We start from the raw sequence: 16,291 nt of genomic DNA, 5'->3' as shown, positions 1-16,291 counted from the left end.
AGTACTCCTGGGCTATGGGGTCCAGGACAATTGTCTCAGGGTCTGACCTTAGCCGCAGCACTGTTCATTGGTGAATTGTGTGAAAAGAGTAGTACATTAATTTAAGAATTACACCATGCAGGACTGCCATCATTGAAGGGTTACATGTTAACCATAAGCATCTTGTATCAATAATCACAGCAGATAACATTAGAAATCTGACTGCACAAGTTGCTGAACCTATGGAATCATCCTCTACCACATCATCACAGCTAATTGGAGTCTTTATTATCATGTACACCGAAGCCATTAAGGCTTGAGGGTCATGGAGGGGAAGCTGTAACAGTCTCTGGGAATTCTGTCTCTCCTCAGGCTTCCTGTCTGCTTCATTGGGGATCTAGAGCATCTATACTTGGCACTGGGTAATCAGGACAGATTGGGGATTCTGCTGGTTTATCACCTGCCTTGCTTCCTAGAAGTCTCCCTGCCTGCGTTAACAGAGATGGTCTCCGAGGAAGCATTGAAGACTCCTAGACTGCTGGTTCTTGAGGACTTCAACATCCATTTATTCTGAGGCATTTTAGGACTTCGTGGTCACCATGACAACCGCGGGGCTGTCCCAACATATTTTCTGCACGACACATTTGACGGACCACACTCTTGATCTGCTTTTCTTGACAGGCAGGAATAATGTGATCTAAGAGAAGGGGAGGTATTAATGTCAGCTCCTTGTGATGGTTGGATCACCTTCTGCTGAGATTTAGGCTTTCCGCAACTCAGAGGCTGATGGATTCAACTGGTTTCCAGACAGTTCTGGTGAATTTTCTGATTGATATGACTGGTGCTCCTGTTGAAGCCCTAGCTGATTTGTGGAATATGCTAATAGTGCCAGCTCTTGACATTATCACCCCTGAGCTCCTGCTCTTATTTGATAGAGCCAAGTGAAGCTGCTCTGTTGCATATGGACACCAGTAAGTGATCAATATCCAACATACTTGTGGTGGAGCAAACTTGCAGACAAAGAAGACAAAGAGAAGGAGAAGTGACTCATTGTACACAAACCTCATATACAGCTCTTAGAGCAAATGGATGAAGGATCCAGAAGAGTCTGTATCCCTATAGACTACTCTAAGAGTACTGCTCCTCTTCACCAAGTGAGCCTGAGACAGGGGAGTTGGTTATGGCTTGTAATGCTTTTGCTGAAATTACTGAAAACTATATGGATTGTTGCCCAAAATTGCTGCTTGGTGGCCTGCATTTCTCACCTAATTTGGGTATAGTTTTTTATTTGTCTCAAAAGAAAAATGTTGCCAAGGGTTTGAAGGCAGCTATACCCATAAGAATCATTACAGCATTCAGGGTAAAAGTTGGTTATGAGAGTCTTTATTTTGCAACCTATACATAAACATAAAAAAGAAAACTGCAGTATACTTTAATGTTACATAAGATAATCATTAAATTTAGTTATTAAACCTATTGAAATTAAATGCAAAGAAGAAACCATTTTTTCTTGCAATTAACTGCAGATAAAAATCAGGGAAAACAGTTAACACACAGTTGAAATTAAACAACTGCTTGCATAATATTACACAGGTTCTTTCAATTTTATTATGGCACAAAGCCACAGGTCTGATATGAATGAAGGTAGTGGAGTTTTAGAACGTCTACACAATTAATTAACATGCTAACATAAATATAGTGATTAAAATAATTTTCTCTACAGTCAATTTTGAATGCAACCCTACTTAAGAATTATAATGTATTCTACATGGTAATTACATAACAATGGGGTGGGGGGTGGGAAATAACGTATTTCTCCATTCCAGCAGCAGTACCTATATTGATATTAAATTTGGAATTTGGAAATGCTTGGCTAATGCCTAATAATCTTATATTGGTATGCATGCTATAAATCTTTCTATTTCTATTTTGCAAGGCACCTTACAATAACTCCTCTAAAAATTTGAACTAATATCCAAACAGGGCATGAATTAGGAGAGAGATGCAAAATTAGTTTGAGTCTGGAAACTAAAAAGTCACAGTTAGGGTTCAAAAGCATTTCTTAGGGCATGTGTCATTCTCCAACACAGTAATATAAAAACACACTCTTTATGCAAAGTTTTCCCGTTAAAATATGTTAAACTAAAATTTATGGTTAGAATACTATAGAAATAAAAGTAAAATCATCAGGCCGCCTGCACGCGTAACAAGCTTACATGATTTTGACATGAACAAGGAAGAAATAAAAGAACAAAAGGACAACAAAACTTTAGATTTGCAGAATCTATACTTTTCCTGGTTTACTGCATTTAAAATGTCATTTCAAGATGGTAGTAATTTCAGAGTCAAAAACATAACAGTTGCAAACACAAAGGAGGACCTGACACCTTCTTCTATAGTCACAGTTTCTCCACTCCTGTGGTAAATTATAGGCTGGCGACAGGTTATTTCCTTAATCAAACTTTCCTTATTGTGCCCATGCAAAGAAGTCCACATGGCCTAAATCACTGCTAAAGTTTAAGTTGCTTTACTTATCACAGAGCACCTGCTGGAAGCGGCCATACACACACAATTCCAAACAGAAGATGTCTTTTTCATGGAAGGTTTTAAGTTTGGTTGTCCTTATGATTATCTGCACATATTATTATTTTTTTAGTAGCACACATATGTTTCTTTCTTCAGGCTAGACTCCAGTGTGTTTTCTTCTGCTCAACGGCATATAAAAACAACACATAATATAATGCTTTTCATTTAAACAAAGGAAGTCTATGACTCCAGCTTCAATATTTCAAATAATCATACAAAATATACATGTTGTTTAGAATCCTTTTGACCTTCAAAGGTATAGGAATTTTCTGGGGCGTCATCTTGTAGAAAGAGACAATTTAGTCACAGCTAAAAGCATCAAATATATCCTTCGTGGTCATCATCGTCATCATCGTCCCCTTCATCCTCGTCGTCATCTTCAATTTCATCTTCGTCATTCATCATATCGTCATCCTCATCGTCCGTCCATTCATGAAAATCACCGCTGGCAAAATCACCTGATGTTTCCAGATCAATAGCTAAAGGAGAATATAGCTGCATTACTTTGTGTCAAGTATTATTTAATGCTATTTTTAAAAAATAGGTAAGATAATTGTTTTCCTAATATTTTTTGGGGGGTGGGTGGGTATATTTCTGGCCCAAGGGAGTTCAGAATCCAACTGCTCAAAGAGCTCCTGTCCCTCCGGAGTCTTGCTAAGGCTGCATCCTAATGTTGCTTTCATTGCAATTGACAATACCATTGTTTGACTCCAAGGCACAAGTTTAACCATCTACTACAAAATGCATTTTGAAAAAGACTAGTAAAAACACTGGTAAGGAATACTGATAACTCAAGATGAGAGATATATATTTTGTCATGAAGTATAAATACAAAATGGGCTTGTCAAAACTAATTTTAATTATTGCAAGAAACAAGCAGAAAATAACAGCTTCTAATTAAGAAACCCCCAAAAAGTGTGAGATGATGTTTTGAATTGTGCTGTGTTTTATTATGTAAAAGGCTTATAACTGTGAAGGTGTAGATCACAATCTACGGGGGGGGGGGGGCGGTGTTGATTCTGCACACAACAGTCCTGTATCAAATACTTTAGTTGGAAAGTTGCTATGAATGATCAGTTTTTAATACAGTTGCTTTAAAAGCAAGTATCATCTATGGATTAAGAGAGATTCCAATTCTCTCTATCAAGGAAATCAGATAACAGGGCATACTCTAGGTGGTAAATTCAGACCTCAAAGATCAGCTGCGCGGGGGGAGGGGGCGGGCTGACAAACTTTTCTCATCCAAACAACTGGAAATGGAATTATGTGATTTACCACAGTCTGCAGCTCCATGTGTTCTGGATCCTGTTACCTCATTGCCATATCTGTCCACGCACCAGCACTGTCCTGCACTTCCATGGCACTGAGTTGGCTTGTAGTAACCATCTTCATCACATAAAGGTATATACTGCCCTGTGCAATACACAAAAACATTACCAGGGACGTGCAGTCACTCTTGCAGCATAAATGTCCTGGCTTCAACCAAGCAATGCCTGAATAGCTCAGTCAGTAGAGCACAAGACTTTTAATCTCTCAAGGTTGTGGGTTCAAGCCCTACATTGGGCAAAAGATTCCTGCATTGCAAGGACTATATTACCCTTGTGATCCCTTCTAACTCTACGATTCTATGAAACATGTGAATATGCGTACAATTTTTCTGTTGTATCTCCTATTTCATTCTCAGGTTAAGTACTAATACAGTGGTACCTCGAGTTAAAAACTTAATTCATTCTGGAGGTGTGTTTTTAACCTGAAACTGTTCTTAACCTGAAGCACCACTTTAGCTAATGGGGCCTCTCGCTGCCGCCGCACGATTTCTGTTCTCATCCTAAAGCAAAGTTCTTAACCCGAGGTACAATTTCTGGGTTAGCGGAGTCTGTAACCTGAAGTGTCTGTAACCTGAAGCGTCTCTAACCCGAGGTACCACTGTGCTTTTAAAGGTTTCAATAAATATCAAAGCATATTTCCCAATTGCTTGCCATAAAAGGTCTCTCTGTTCTACCAGAAAAGGAATGTCTACATTGCCTTTTCCTTGTTCTACTGATACCTAATTCATATTGTAGTTTTTCATATGTTTGAATAGTGTTAAGATACTCTGCAAGGGATGTATTTCATGTTGGTTGCCATGGAAGAGTAACAGTGGCAAAGTCACTGAATTCAATGGGACTTACTGTCAGGTAAGTATGTACAGGATTGCTGCCTAAATTCTACTTAAGTTTATTAAGTATATCAGAATAAGAATACAATTTATTTTAAACACTGTAACATATGCAACAAATTTGGAGATAATTGCTTCAATTTAAAATACAAAGTCTTTAACTCTGATTATAATTATGCAAACTTTTAGATTCAATGAACAATTATTCACGTAAGAGATTTGAAGGAAATATTAAACAGAACATTTAAAACCATATGTTATTTTACGACTGAATCATCTAACCCTTCTTTTCACAGTAGGTTTTATAAAGTGAAAAAATTGACATTATAGTACTGTAATAAAACATATGTAATATCTTGGAACTGATAAGGTAATAAAACTAAGTTTAATGGTTTTCAAAGACTTTATAAATTCTGTTACTGGAATTTAGTTTGGTCCATCATTTTAGGATTCATATTGATTTTCTGTTGCAGTTTCGCTAGAGTTATTTATGTAAGCAATAAAAGCTTCAAAAGAATGATCTATGACTTACCTAGGAGCTTCCTTCCCCCTTGCTGTTTCTGAATGTTGCTGAGCTCTGTCTGGCAAGGTGGGTCTAGAATGATGACATCAGATAAGTTAAACTTCAGTTATGTGTGAGAATTTAGGAATGGCTTGCTCTGCTTACGATTTAACTTCAAGTATAGGATTTAAAAATGGCTTACTCTCACTGACATTGTTATTATTAACAGATGTGATCTGGAAGCCAGTTATTCTACAATCAGAATGTAAGAACAGTTTTGCTGTTTTAGAAAAAAATACATATGTAGCCCAGCATTCTGTCTTCATCAGAGGTCTTCTTCCAGATACCTCTATGACACTTGTAAGCAAAGCATGATAGCATCAGCAATCTTTGACAACTAACATCTGTTAAAAAGAGGATACATGGGATGGTATTAAAGTTTTACTGAAAGTGGACCCACTGAAATTAATGGACCCAATTTAGTTATGTTTACAAGTTTCAGCGGATCTGCTCTGTTTTAAACTTCGTTGAATACCACCCTTGGCCTTTGATTTAGACTGTTGACCATCTGATAGACCTACTAACCAGATCTTGTCTGATATTCTTTAAGGCTATTGTCAGGGAACTGCCATCGGAGCCAGAGGCGGAGGGAAGGCTCCGGGGGGATGCCGGAGAGGGTCCCAGTAGGGAGAGAGGCAGCCCATCTGCTGGGGAAGGAAATCAGCGTAACACCAGTGCGGAAGGGGGGCAGATGGGGGAATCGGAGGGGAGGCTCCAGGACTCCTCACCGGAGACCAGCGGGGAGAGCACGGGTACTCCGCTGCCCACACCCTCCCTGCGCAGAAGACTTCCGCGCAGGGAGAGTAGGAGGAGACTTGGCGTCAAAGAACTTCTTTGCTGGAAGAAGTTCAAGAAACGCCCACTGACGGATTCTGCCAGCGACTGAGACAGCCACGAAGAGAGAGGCTGTCCAGACAGAAAGGGTTCAACCAGGTAACCTAGCCAGGAGTGGGGGCAACTTACGCACGAGCAACCCCTAGAACCATTACAGCTATCATAGTATTTTCTTTAAAAAACAGTCTGAAAACTGCCAGATGATGATTAACTGCAACAAACAGTTTGACCATAGGAAGTCTGCATTTTTAAATCTGCACTGGTTCCCAGTCTATTGCGAGGTCTTTTTCCAGGCTATCGTAAGTAATGGAACTCACAAATTAAATATTGTGAAGTGTGAAATAATATTTTGTGAACCTACTCTCACCATGAATCCTAGTATTATGAGGAGAAACAATTATCTTTATCCATCTAAGGTTTCCCCCCTCATTATTAGCATCCTTGCACTTAGTAGATGGGAAAATATTTAAAATGTTTTAACTCTGTGCAATCTTGGCTTTAATGTCTATTCATCTGTATAACTCTTAGTAGTCACTGATCAGCAGAATTCTACTAAAATAATATTGGATGAGTGAATCCTGAAACGATTTTATTTATTTATGCATGTGCATACATGTGTTTGCTTTAATAGCTATTATCTGGGTCACAAGCAGAAGAAAAGTCTCAAAATACAAGTACTTTAGAATGCTGTGTCTTTAGAGTAACTCTACAATGCAAGCATATTTCACAAATCTGAATTTCCTTGAGCACAGTACAAGGTTAAATACTTTCAAGTCCCGTTCATTTCAATAGAAAAGTTAAGCACACACTTAAATCTTTTGCATTGAAATTGAAAAGTTCTTAATACTGGCTGGATTGAGCTGTGTGTGTGTGTGTGTGTGTGTGTGTGTGTGCGCGCGCGCGCGCTTGTATTCAACAGCTGCATCACTTTCACTGATTTCCTCTATTGTCAATAGCTTTGCTATTGAGCTAAATTTAAGACTAAGTCCATGTTACTTTTGATTTTGTTTTATTATATACCAAGGTTACAATTGACTAAAATTGTGTTACTGCTTGTTTAGTCCAAACAATGCTGAAATGCTACTGATTGTTGCAAACTCTGCAGTTTTTAATGGAATACACAATCATAAAATCTGTTCAGTATATATATTGAACAAATTTTATGATTTTTTAATATATCTGTTGCAGAAGACTTCAAACATCAATAGACCTTTTTGTGTATTAGTCATGCAAATGAGAGAATCAATACAGATTGAAATACAAACTGACTATTCACGCAGATCAATCTGTATTTACCCTTCATTTTCGATTTTGAATTTTACCTTGGGGGAAAATAGAAAGATAAACAATATGCTTGAATGGGTTATGGAGATTCTGTTTAGAAACAGCCTCCTTAGAAAGGGGTGGCTATGTGACAAGAAATATGCCAATTCTATCGATACTAAATTGAGAAACAAAGTATCAAACACAAGCCAGAGAATCAGAAGACAAACCCAGCTATTAGAAACAAATTGCTATGCTTATCAGTAGCACTTTTTGTAAATTTATTATAAAATAACCCTATTATATACCTTTTATCTAGTGTGTATTTTTTATACTGGGTTGCTGAAGAGTGATCCTTCTTTAAGCAGACGACTTTGTGCAAGGGATGGTGTCAGAGTTTTTCCTGACACACCTTATTTCACCCTGTATTAGAGGGAAACCTGCCCAACAGGAGTCATGTTTTAGTAATTTGCAGTAGGAAGCAGGAGACAAGGAAGCCCTGTTGCATTATCACAACGCCTTTTATTGTTCTCTGGATCCTGCCCACTGTAACTTTTCACAGCCCCTTAAAAAGTGGATTTCTCACAGAAACTCTTACTTTTCCATAACCTTTTATAAGATTTAATCACACACACAGAGAGAGAGAGGGAGGGAGAGAGAGAAACAACTAAGAGTTAAATGTCTAACATCAAGATTTTCAAGTTGTTCTAGCATTGTACCTTGCTGCCTTTGAAAGCAGTAGCACCACTCATTGTTAGATATCAAACTGTCTTTGTAAGTGTCACAAGAGTTGAAGAATGCCTTGGTGCACTGTTCGTTCTTGTCAAGGTAAATGCTTCCAAGCTCTGACTGGTCCAGTAGGAGGTCATAGTTTGTATCAAGCCTGTTAAACATCCAGCCAAGAGAGTCCTTGCAAATTGGCAAAATGCTGGTATCAAATCCTAAGAGGCAGAAATACAAAGAAATCGAATGAGAGAAAGATTCAGCTAGTTCACAACTTGGCAAAGTCAGGTAAGTCATGGAAACATCTTTATCAGTGTGTGCTGATGACCAGCTTGTAAAAGTAGCATGATAACTGTTTAAAAACAAGAGTATCTGCATCTATTACTTAACATAGCATTTAATCTCAAGACACTTGACAACATATGCTTGCTTGAAAATTCTAGGCATGCAATAGTGGGAAATAATTATTGCACCCTTTCAGTAATGTTGACATCCGTAAAATGAGAAGTAACTGAGTAAGACTGGGTATGTACCCGGGAAGACTGGTATGGTTATATAAAATTGGTAAGAAAGGGAGACTGAAGTCCAGATAAAAACAGTGGAGAATGACACAAGGAACCATAAGGAAAGCATTGTGCTGCTACTTTGGCTTCCTACGTAGAAAGGTATGCCAGTCTTCCTTCTTGCTCTCAAGCAAATCAGACTGAGGAGAGCTAGTTTGGACTAAGTTTCCCGGGGGTTTTTTGGGGTGGGTGGGAAGGTAGGGGATAAAAAACATTGCGTCTTTTTAAGAGCACCCTCTGGCACGACAGAAGACAAATCTCTCAAACTGGATTCCTTATGATTCCTTATGATTGATAAGCTAGGTCTGGTTTGTAAGTTCAGCAAAAAGCATACTGTTCTTGCATAGGTGAAAAAAATAGGAGGACCCTGTGCCTTTTCACATGCAGCCAGTAAAGCAGTCCCAAGGGGAGAGGGGTTTCTATTGGGGGGAGGAAACTGGGACAAGCACCCTGAACAGTGCTCTAATTAAGTTGCAGCCTGCCTTTCTGTCAAACAAAAAGACAAACAAAGCAAGAGATAAGTCTACTCATCTACTCCCTCTCATCTAGCTTGGCCAAAGTATGATTGCCTACTTTGAACATGAAATGTTCTTGGTCTGAATTTTCTGACACTAACGTAAGACCAGAGATCACTAACAAGATGCCATAAAAGATTTTGGGACGTCCTGTGTTAACAGTTGTTGTTGTTGTTTAGTCGTGTCCAACTCTTTGTGACCCCATGGACCAGAGCACGCCAGGCACTCCTATCTTCCACTGCCACCTGCAGTTTAGTAAAACTCATGTTCGTAGCTTCGAGAACACTGTCCAACCATCTTGCCCTCTGTCATCCCCTTCTCCTTGTGCCCTCCATCTTTCCCAACATCAGGGTCTTTTCCAGGGAGTCTTCTCTTCTCATGAGGTGGCCAAAGTATTGGAGTGTCAGCTTTAGGATCTGTCCTTCCAGTGAGCACTCAGGGCTGATTTCCTTAAGAATGGATACGTTTGATCTTCTTGCAGTCCATGGGACTCTCAAGAGTCTCCTCCAGCACCATAATTCAAAAGCATCAACTCTTCTGCGATCAGCCTTCTTTATGGTCCAGCTCTCACTTCCATACATCACTACTCGGAAAACCATAGTACCAGCAGGCAAATATTCTAGGTAATATTTTATTATTATTTATCCATAATATAAAGAAACTGAAATCACAGAGAACAACACAATTTTCAAGCTGGGCCGTCACAAGCAAAGCAAGAATTATACATGCCGACACCTGACCATATCAAAAAGCCAATTCATGTGAAGTTCCACGGATGTTTTCAGCATGACTTGCTCCCTGTATGCATCACCAGTGCAGCTTGTAGTGTAGGGTGCAGCTATTACATGGCAAAATCCTAAAAAGACTCATCCTTGAAAACAGAAAGATGTGAAGAACTAAAATCCTGCAATGGCTGGGAACTAAAGACAGAAACTTCAAAAATGCTGTAGAAAATCAAGCAAACGGCACAAATGGCCCAAAGCATTCCCTTAAGGAGAGAAGGGAATTTGTCACCTTCAGTTTTAATCTCACATCCAGTGCCCATATTGTCTACCAAGCACCCGTCACAATAGGAAGGAGAATGCTGAGAAGATATTCATACAAAACTGCAGCAAAACACAACTGCTTAATATACAGCAACAGAGTATTTAAATACAGTATAAAGAGGTATAAAATTGTTTGGATGCAAATTGTTTGGATGCAAAGTGATTAACTCTCAAATACTCGTACTGAATGCTGTTCCTGTAGAAACAAAATCGAGACTACTGAAGTAAGAGGCTGTGGCTAGCTGAATAAATACCAATGGCCTGTATGGGACTGCAAGCTAGAACACAATATGAATTTACCTAATGAACACTGAACTCAGACCCAATTACATCTGCTTAAGAGAACCAACTTGCAACGTACTTTTAAAGTAAAGTATGGTAACTTGGCTCAATATTTATTAAAAGTGTCTACATATCATTCTCTATCATCTCTTGTTAAAATATACCAAAGTCACATATTTTTGACCATGCTGAGTAGGATCTATACACAGCCTATACGAGGCACTGAGGGATGCAGTGACTGGAGATAACTAAAAGGAAATTGAGAGTTCCTGACCATGCCTGAAGACATCAAACACACCAAAATATACAGATCTCTAAGGGAAGAGTTATATTGACCTGTTTTCAAATGCTTTCCCATTTTCAGAATAAAATAACCACCAGATAGACTTGCTAGAAACAAGAAGAAATTCTTTGTGGTTTCAAATCCTGAAAAATCTTCACCAAAAAATTATATTATTTATTGTTTAGGTTAGCAGAAATGTTTAGAAGTTACCTACAGTATCTTGTATGCCCTCTTCTGTTTGAGGAATTGCTTAGTGTCAAAATACAACTTACCTTACTCCCCCCCCCCTGCCTCCTCTAAAATGTGGCTTAAATGAACCAGTTTTATTTCAAAGAAAAAATCTGAGGTGTGCCAGTTGCCTGCTAGAAATTTCTCCTCTTGGCTACTATTTGTGTGAAGGTGGTGTTTATTGTAAAAAAGCTACTTCTGGAGCAAATAGCCAGTGAAATATAAACCTGGTCTGAAATATGGCCTCTGGTCCAATTGCGGGTACTTTCAACCAAACAAAACCATTCCGTATTATTTTATTGTGCTCCTCCGATAAAATTACCCTTTCCAAAGTAACAATTCCATACTCTCACTCAGTTTTCTGATAGCCACACTCCCTGCCATGCACATATAATGATGTTTTCATCCAATAGCACAAAAAAGGCAGTAAATCCCTTGCCACATGTAAACCGTAGTGAAGGGAACTGTGGTCTTTCAACAACTCTCGGCATCCTTAACAAACTACAGTTCCCAGAATTATTTGGGGGAAGCCATGACTGTAAATTGGTATGGTACTGTTTTAAATGCACAGTCCAGACGGGGCCAGGTGTGTGCAACAGCTGTAGTTATGGGAGGAAAGGGTGATTGTCTTCATATGTTGCAGAGCTGAGCTGTGGTATGTAAACCTAGTTGAGCCAGGGGTGTCTGAAATTAAACCCAGTCAATGACAGTGTGCAGCTGGAAGTGGAAGGTGTTGATCACCTCTAACACATGTGGCGGATTCAGTTGTTGGTCTTTTTCACCCACACTTCAGGGCACAAAATGGACCCTTTTATTTATTAATTATTGAATTAATATCTTGCCTTTCCTCCAAGGAGCTCAGCCTGGCACAAATGGCTCTTCCCCTCTCCTTACAACAGCCCTCTGAGACAGATTAGGCTGAGAGGTAATGAGTGGCCCAATGTAACTCAGTAAGCTTCCTGGCTCATGGGGGGTGGGATTTGAACCCAGTTTTCTGGGTTCTAGTATGATCTTCTAATCACTGCACCACATAGAAATGCAGGCAGCTGCCTTATATTGAGATCACTGGCCCACGGAGATGAGCCTTCACCTGGGATAGGTGGACTTCAAACATATAGGGGATAGGTGGACTTCAAACATATAGGATCTACTCCCCATTTCCCAATACTTCCCTGAAGTCCACCAGCAAGATCTATGTGTAAAACAGGGAGAAGACTTGTATCTCAGCCTAGAACTGATCTCGTAGTCCTTTTACACACAAAAAATCCATTTCTTGTTTTCCCTTCAGGTTTCTTTCTGTCAGAAGCCTAATTTGGAGTTGCTGCTGTTGCTAAACACCTGAGAATCAGAAATCCTTGGTGGTCTTCTGCAAATGTGAAAGTTTATTCATAGTCAGGGAGGAGGAGGCAACAGTTCAGACTTTTGGCCCCTATGGCAAAATTTGTCAATCTGGTACTTTAGTCACATCATCTCTTCCACTTGCCTAACTCCCCCCCTCTTTTTTGCACTAGGTTGCACTGGATAAGTCCCCCCCCACTGGGCTACTGACCATTTGAGAAAGAAACTTCTCCCTTAGACAATTTGGAGAATATAAGCCTTTCACATTATGTCATTCAGACAAACTTAACAACCAGCACACAAAGAAGCAAGGAGGACTTGTGAATATGATTAGAAGTCTGCTTTACCCCTCTGGAAAAAACCTAGACCAACCAGATTTAAACCAGAAATGTTTTTGTCAACTATTAAACTGCTAATTTGGGTTCTCCCTACCCACTCCTGCACAGAAGAATATTCTTTCATTTGGCTTAGGTTGCACCACTTGGCTATTTACTAACTTGGCACACGTACAGGGTCATTAAAAGCTTTTCCTCCTTCCAGGAAACCTGCCATTGGGCTCAGTTCCAAAGGAAGTACTGAATTCCACACATCGCCATAAATGTCTTTTGCACTTCACAGCGCTCGACATTTCCTCCACTAGGAATTCACCAGCAAAACCTTATAGGAAAAAGAATGTATATCGGCAAATATTTTTGTTTTCTCTCTGGGGATAAATGTTGAATCCTGAATGTTTCAAAATACAGTTTTGACAAATAAAGCTGTGCCAACTTTCCTCCCTTCCTTTGGCACGTGAATAAGGAGGAAGCTAAAATAAGTTGGGTAATTTCATGAAAATCTCAACCTGCAGACTCCTTTTTTCATTTTCATGTATAGTAAACGTTCTCTATATCATTTTAAAGATAATTTCCCAAACAGTTCTTCAAAATGGCATTTTACACATGAGTGAAAAACCAGAAGCATGGCATGTAAAATGACTCAGAATTTCCCTAATTTTTTTTCTTTTCTAAAGTTCAGTAAAAGACCTCTGACTTGTGTTGGTACGCTTTATGGGACTGATGTAGCAAGTATGCCAGAGGCACCATGATTTTATTTATGGTGAAGGGCCAGATATAAACCTCCAGAATAAATAGATAAAGTACACATGTTCAGATTTATGGAAAGCTTTAACAATACATAGGAGCTTCATTTGTTGCCAGGCTCCTAAGGGAGAGAGAAGCAGGGGGAAGAGGATTAAGTACTGATTACTTCTATGCTGCAGTTGATGAACCGAGACACAGAAATTCAGTGCAAGATAAACCGTGATGCCCTGATCCCATCGGGAGACGACACATAGTAGGCACATGAGCTACGAAGTCCCTGGTTCTTCTCTCAACTCAGCTGGATAATACTAGGTACTTTAGACAAGCCACTTTTCTGATGGCCACTGGGATCCTAGCCTACACAAAAGGGTTTCAGCAATATAATATGCACAAAGGAACAGGTTTGAGTTCCCTAAACCCTACAATATAAATGCTACTTATTTATTAAATCACACCCTACCCTTCCTCATAATGGAGCCCAGGGTGGCAGATAAGTGACAATGCCATAAAAAATCTGAAAAACAGCACAGCTGAAGGCTGGGAAAGATCTCAACTTAAAAAGCTTTTTGAACGAGGAAGGTCTTCAGTAGGCGCTAAAAATACAACAGAAACTGTGTGTGACTAATATTCAAGGGTAGGTCTAAAAGGTAGGTCTAAACAGATGTCCTGATAAGATGGTATCTGCAGGAGTCCCACACCTACAGAGCACAGTAATTAATTGAGGGTGTATGGGGTGAGGTGATCTTTCAGGTATCTGGTAATGTATACTAACAAGGGAGTAAAAGGAATCCAGTCACCTATGCAGCTTAAAAGGCCACTGTAAGAAAAATCGAAATATGGAAAACAACAAGCTGCTTGTGGGACACCATATTTGGTCCCGGTGATATTTGCCATGTGATTGCAATTGGACAAAAGGGAGCTGCAAGGACTGGTTTGGAAGCTACTTCACACAAACATTTTACCACATGGTGCAGTGCTACACTGAGTGATAATGCTTATTACACTCAAAGTTGGGTGAAGGAGTGGCATGCTTTATGAAATTTGCATTTTTCTAACATTCGTCTATACACATTTGTTTCATATGGCATCCATTTTAAATGCTGCTGTTTGGCACATTATTCCAGAAATGAACTGCAGGAATATTCCTTGTAAAATTACAAGGAACACAACAGTACTTTAAAAATGCAAGCATTCCTAGTTTATATTACTTTCAGTGCATCAAAAATATTTAGTATTTTAAGTATCTTTTACAGAGTGGGCCCTGGTTATTCCAGAACTATACCTCACCATTTACCCATAACAAACTGTGGTTGTAAAGAAGCTAGGCCAAGAGAGAGCATAAAGAATCTTATCTAAAAAATTCTTTCTGGTCCCTACAGAAGAATCTTAAGCCTGGATTGTGTGTGCACGGATTGTGTGTGCACAAGACTCTGTTTTCTTGATTGCAACTGATGTTTAAGCTTGTTTTGTTTACATTTTGCATTGACTGGATTGTGAAATAATGGTGCACCAACTCTACTGTAAATCTTTAGAATGTAGAAGTAAGTAGCAGCCCAGCTTTCACATCCTGTACCACTCTATTTATTGTAGAGAAACAAATCCACATAAATACAGATTCATCTTTATTTCATTTTGACTATTTGCTATTATTGCTTCAGCATGAGTAATCACACAGAGCAATAACATTTTCAATTAAGTAACATAATAGGATTTCTTAGTAATGCAAATTTGCAGAAAGTAGAAGACCTAATCAAACAAAAGCATACAAAAAATATTGAGCACATCTAAAAAATGTTAATAGTGAAGGTATCAAGGTAGGCAGTCAGCAGCAGGCAAGCTCTATTAAACAAGACATGAGAGAAATTCACAGAGTTGGCCTGTTGTGTTAATGAAGGGTCCAAGTTCAGCGCTTACAAAATCTAATTTGCCTTGACTCCTCAGTGGGAAACCACTCTCAAAATGTATCACTGCATATAATAATTGCTGTTTTAAACAAATCCTACCAGTAATTACATAACCTGATATTCCACTTGTTTTTGATGCAACAGCAACAAAATCTTTTAAAGTTTCAAAGGATTTGCCCTGTTAATTGTTGTTCTTTAGTCGTGTCCGACTCTTCGTGACTTCATGGACCAGAGCACGCAGGCAGGTCTTCCACTGCCTCCCGCAGTTTGGTCAAACTCATGTTCGCAGCTTCGAGAACACTGTCCAACCATCTCGTCCTCTGTCGTCCCCATCTCCTTGTGCCCTCGATCTTTCCCAACATCAGGGGCTTTTCCAGGGAGTCTTCTCTTCTCATGAGGTGGCCAAAGTATTGGAGCCTCAGCTTCACGATCTGTCCTTCCAGTGAGCACTCAGGGCTGATTTCCTTAAGAATGGAGAGGTTTGATCTTCTTGTAGTCCATGGGACTCTCAAGAGTCTCCTCCAGCACCATAATTCAAAAGCATCAATTCTTCAGTGATCAGCCTTCTTTAAGGTCCAGCTCTCACTTCCATACATCACTACTGGGAAAACCATAGCTTTAACTATATGCACCTTTGTTGGCAAGGTGATGTCTCTGCTTTTTAAGATGCTGTCTAGGTTTGTCATTGCTTTTCTCCCAAGAAGCAGGCGTCTTTTAATTTCGTGACTGTCGTCACCATCTGCAGTGATCATGGAGCCCAAGAAAGTAAAATCTCTCACTGCCTCCATTTCTTCCCCTTCTATTTGCCAGGAGGTGATGGGCCCTGTTAATAGTTCATCATTATTCACTTGCTGGGTCCCCCCCCCCCGCCCCTTTGGAGCTTGATCATTCATACACTATTCCATTCATACAATGCGCTTGTCAGTATCTTCCTTTGTTTAACTGTAG

General features: G+C 39.4%; 1 protein-coding gene across 2 annotated transcripts in view; it reads right to left on the bottom strand.

Moving 5' to 3' along the window:
- Positions 1-1,346: 1,346 nt before the first annotated feature.
- SPOCK3 (SPARC (osteonectin), cwcv and kazal like domains proteoglycan 3) overlaps positions 1,347-16,291 on the bottom strand; it is a 122,758-nt gene continuing 107,813 nt past the window's right edge. For both annotated transcript variants that reach the window (XM_083631285.1, XM_083631286.1), the window contains 4 exons: positions 8,102-8,323; positions 5,256-5,318; positions 3,841-3,978; positions 1,347-3,044 (listed from right to left, as the gene is read on the bottom strand). In XM_083631285.1, the coding sequence (XP_083487411.1) occupies positions 2,884-3,044; positions 3,841-3,978; positions 5,256-5,318; positions 8,102-8,323 (584 nt within the window). In that variant the 3' untranslated portion in view covers positions 1,347-2,883. The remainder of the gene's footprint in view (positions 3,045-3,840; positions 3,979-5,255; positions 5,319-8,101; positions 8,324-16,291) is intronic.

Source organism: Podarcis filfolensis (genome assembly GCF_964270895.1).
Source record: "Podarcis filfolensis genome assembly, chromosome: 9".
NCBI classification, from domain to species: Eukaryota; Metazoa; Chordata; class Lepidosauria; order Squamata; family Lacertidae; genus Podarcis; species Podarcis filfolensis.
The sequence above is the reverse complement of the archived record's forward strand: the minus strand, read 5'-3'. Positions and strand labels throughout refer to the sequence as shown.